The sequence below is a fragment of the Teleopsis dalmanni genome, unplaced genomic scaffold, assembly GCF_002237135.1.
Source record: "Teleopsis dalmanni isolate 2A unplaced genomic scaffold, ASM223713v2 unscaffolded_contig_0927, whole genome shotgun sequence".
NCBI lineage: Eukaryota > Metazoa > Arthropoda > Insecta > Diptera > Diopsidae > Teleopsis > Teleopsis dalmanni.
Window position 1 is genome coordinate 3145 of NW_024032309.1, and position 4987 is coordinate 8131.

The 4987-nt window shown below is 39.6% G+C and overlaps 1 protein-coding gene across 1 annotated transcript; it reads left to right on the forward strand.

Annotated features, from left to right (window-relative positions):
* Positions 1-228: 228 nt before the first annotated feature.
* On the forward strand, positions 229-3144 carry LOC119663810. The gene has a single exon (XM_038073410.1). The coding sequence runs from the start codon at positions 229-231 to the stop codon at positions 3142-3144; it is 2916 nt and encodes a 971-aa protein (XP_037929338.1).
* Positions 3145-4987: the final 1843 nt, after the last annotated feature.

Below are 4987 nucleotides of genomic sequence, written 5' to 3' on the forward strand. Positions count from 1 at the left end.
CGCTTGATAATTCAACACGAAATTGACGTAAAGGTGTCCTACGATCACATCAACAGAGACTTTGGTGTCAGCATCAAAAGAGGACAAAGAACACGAATTGACGTAAAAGTGTCCTACGATCACATCAATACAGGCTTTGGTGTCAGCATCAACAGAGGACAAATAAAACAACTTTAGTTTCACAAGGTGTGAAATTGGCTGTTAATCAACAAATCAACTAACTGGATAATGGGTTTCAGTTCGCTAGTGGATCGCCAAAAGGCATTGGGCGACAAAATCAAACAATTTATTGGTAATTGCAAAAAAGCTGGAAAACCTCGCAGAACTTCTCAATTCTATACAGACAAGATTCAAGAATTTCAAAGGTTGGGTGACGAATATCATGAAAATCATCAGGAAATCATGGCTTCAGTGGACAAGGTTGACGACCATGAATACTTGGTGAACAAAGAGTATCAGAGTATTCTTAAAATGATTGTCGATTACAACAAGGTTCTAGAAATTGAAGCAATAGAGCTAGAAAAATCATCTTCAGCAAGCAATGGCACAACAATTGAGCAAAACAATCAGATAAATGATTCAAACATTCGGAAACTACTCCGAAATCAGAAGGCACTCATACGTGTAATTGAAAGAACGATAGAAGGAATCATGGTCAACAGGCAAGTTGAACTACCATCTACATACTATTCTATAAAGGCAGCCAGTCTTGAAGGATATATGGTCGATTTAACGGCAAATAACACAACGTTACGGGAAGCTACCGACGAAAGCATCATTGAGGACTACACACTGGAAATGTTTTATGAACTCGAGGAAAAGGCAGGAGCTGCCATGATCGAACTACAGCAACATTTGCATAATAATCAGACAATTCGCAACTCAAGACAGACAGATTGCGAATTGCCTCTACCAAGAATATCACTACCAAAATTTGATGGAAATTATATGCGGTGGGTGGAATTCAAGGACTTGTATATGGAATTGGTCCACAACACGGACATCAGTGACAGTAAAAAAATGCATTATCTGACTACATCATTGGATAACGAGCCAAAGGGGCTAATTAGACATCTTCCAGTAGTAGGAGAAAATTACAATATAGCCTGGACTTTACTTACAAGTCGTTATGAAAATAAGCGACTTCTGGTTACAACACTCCTAAATAAATTAATGGGACAATCCTCCATTAAAAGGGAGTCGGCTCCAGCATTAAAATCTCTACACGATGTAAGCAAGGAATGCATACATGGTCTCAAGGCTCAAGGAGTTCCAGTTGAACATTGGGATATTATCCTGGTACATCTATTGCTGCGCAAGCTGGATGCAGAAACTCTAACAGCTTTCGAACAAGGGCTATCAGACAACAAACGTTTAATAACCATTGATGAATTGCTAAAATTTTTGGAACATAGATTTCAATCACTTGAGGCTAGGGGAAAAGGAGATTCATCATTCACTCGAATATGTGCTTCAGCTACAAAATTTGGTTTAAGTAAAACCTGTCCAATTTGCAATAAAGACGGTCACATGGTCTATGCTTGCAAAAAATTCGAGACGGCTAATCTATCACAACGTTGGAATTGGGTTAAAGAGTTCAATTTGTGTGTGAACTGCCTCAGGATTGGACATCGAGCTGATGAGTGTAAATCAAGGCACTGCACTAAGTGTTCTAAAAAACATAACACTTTGATGCATAATCCAAAGGGGAATCAATACACAAAAGGTACTGTTCTTCAAGGAAATAACTCGACGCCTCAACAAACAGGTCAAGCTTCAGTTTCAAACCAATCATCAAATAAAATAACTCTTTTAACAAACAATACCAGACAGGAATCTAATTATGTCTTATTAGGGACGGCCAGAATAAGATTGCTGGCATCAAATGGAAGACAAATTGAATGCAGAGCAGTATTGGACTCTGGCTCTCAAATCAATCTCATAACAAACCGCCTGTCACAAAAATTGGGCTGCAAGCCTAGGCCAACGCTTATGAGTATGGAAGGCGTAGGAGCAAATGAATCAAAAATACGTCATCAAACAATAATTCGAGTACAATCAACGTTGAACGAATTTGTAGCAGAGATGGATGCACATATCATACCAAAAATCGTTTCAGATCAGCCAATGCAGTATTTGAATATCGAATCCTGGGATATTCCAAAGGAATTAACTCTCGCTGATCCAGATTTTAACAAACCTGGCCGAATAGATTGCCTGTTAGGAGCAGAGATCTTTTTCAAGTTACTTATTGAAGGTCAAATAAAACTAGCAGGTAGTCTTCCAACACTTCAGAATTCTATTTTTGGATGGGTTGTAGCTGGCAATGTTGAAACTTTAAATTCAAGCACGGCAACTTGTGGCATGTGCACTACTAAGGAACTAGAAGAATCTATATTGAAATTCTGGGAATCAGAAGAAATTCCAGATTCAACTTCGGAACTCACAGAAGACGAATTGCGTTGTGAGTCACATTTTTTGCAACACACTTTTCGAGGAAGTGATGGCAGATTTGTTGTGAAACTCCCACTAAAGAATCATCCATCAGTGTTACCAGATACAAAAGGAATCGCTTACGAGAGGTTCAAGACAATCGAGCGCCGTTTCATTCAAAATCCTGATCTAAAGAATCAATATGTTTCATTTATGAGGGAATATGAAGCATTGGGACACATGACAAAATTCAGCGGTAGCGAAATAATATCTCCCCAATATTTCATCCCTCACCACTGTGTGCTACGTCCAGACAGCTCAACATCAAAACTGCGAGTTGTATTTGACGCATCAGTACACAAATTATCAGGGCCATCACTAAATGACATAATGTTTAATGGTCCAAAAGTTCAAGACGAACTGTTTTCGATTTTGCTCAGATTTAGAATGCACAAATATGTTTTAAAAACTGATGTGGAAAAAATGTACCGTCAAATATGGGTTAACAAAGATGATCGAAATCTGCAACTCATAATGTGGCGAGAAAATCCCACAGAACCACTTAATTATTATCAGTTGAACACAGTTACTTATGGCACAAGAGCAGCACCATATTTAGCAACACGCTGTCTAACAAAATTGGCGGATGAATATCAAGGAAATTATTTACATATATGGCGCCACATCTTTAAAAAGGGATTTTTATGTTGACGACGGTCTAATAGGAGCTGATACCATCAACGAAGCGTTACTAATTCAACAACAATTAATAACAATTCTAGACAAGGCTGGAATGAAACTAAAAAAATGGTGTGCAAACAACCCAAAACTTTTACATGGAATCGCTACAGAAGATCAAGAAGTAAATCTCAATTTTGATTCCAAGGAAACCCAATTCACAAAGACGCTGGGTCTTTTATGGTTACCAAAGTCAGATTCATTTCGTATCAAGGTTAACAGTCGAGACCATAGTCACACAACAAAACGATCTATGAGCTCCGATTTGGCACACATATATGACCCTTTGGGTCTTATTGGTCCAATCTTGGTCACCGGTAAAATCTTGTTGCAAGGAGCATGGCAGCTAAAACTCGATTGGGATGATGATCTTCCGTCAGAAATACGTAAACAATGGACATCGTATAGAGAAGATCTGGCCTTGTTGGACAATGCAACAGTTGTGAGGCACGTATTCAGCAGTCAAGGCTACAGCCATGTTGAGCTGCACGCTTTTTGTGACGCCTCAGAAAAGGCTTATGGTGCAGCAGTATACATTAGAACAGTACAAAAGGATAAAACGATAAAACTTAATCTACTATGCTCCAGATCTCGTGTAGCACCCATAAAATCTCAAACAATTCCACGACTAGAACTGTGTGCAGCGTTGCTAGCAGCAGAACTCATGGCAAGAGTTAAACTTGATTTAGGCTATCAAGACAAAGCAACTTACTTTTGGACAGATTCACAAATTGTGCTTTCCTGGATAAACAATCATCCAGGCAAATTACCCGTTTACGTCGCCCACCGAATTGTAAAAATCCTTCGGTTAACAATTCCAGAACAATGGCGTCACGTCCCGTCAAAACAAAATCCGGCAGATATTCTGTCAAGAGGGCTTAAACCGCGGGAATTTTCATCTTGCTACATGTGGTTATATGGTCCACTATTTTTATATCAGCCAAAGCCGCTGTGGCCAGCTCCCTTCAAAAGGGAATTAATTGTTGAAGAGAACACGGTGGTGCTTGCTTTATCAACACAACAACCTACTAATGAGCATGCATGGGTCTACTCGATTCATTCAAGAAATTTATTTACACATGTCCAAAAGGTTGTTGGATATGTACTTCGTTTCACAAAAAACGCACGGAAACCAAAAGAATCAAGACCAGAGACCATGCAGCTTTCACCGATGGAGCTCGACGTATCACTTAAGATAATAATACGTCAAATCCAGGCCTCCGATTTTTCTGATCTAAGGAAAATGCTAGTTAAGGATGAATTTGTGCCAAAAACTCATAACCTCAGTTCACTAACTCCGTTCGTAGATGAAGAAGGGGTAATACGTGTTGGCGGACGGCTAAGCTCTTTAACACTGCAATTTGATGCCATTCATCAAATGATTTTACCAAGCAACGATCCACTAGTAAAGTTGTTGGTAGAAAAAATACATAAAGACAATTATCATTGTGGCGCCCAAGCATTGCTGGCACAAGTGAGGCAGCGTTTTTGGCCCCTCAAAGGAAAAAGCTTGATGAGAGCTGTAATACAACAATGCTTAAGATGCAGAAGAGCAAGGCCAATTGTGTACAATCAAATCATGGGAAATTTGCCTGGACACCGTGTGCAACCAGCTCGACCATTTCTCAGCACTGGAGTTGATTATTGTGGCCCAATATGGGTTCATTACAAAACAAGAGGCAAGCGTCCACAAAAGGCGTATATCGCTGTCTTTTGCTGTTTTGCAACCAAGGCCGTACACTTAGAACTTGTGACTGATCTGACCACAGATGCATTCATTGGAGCATTAAAACGCTTCATAGCAAGACGAGGACGC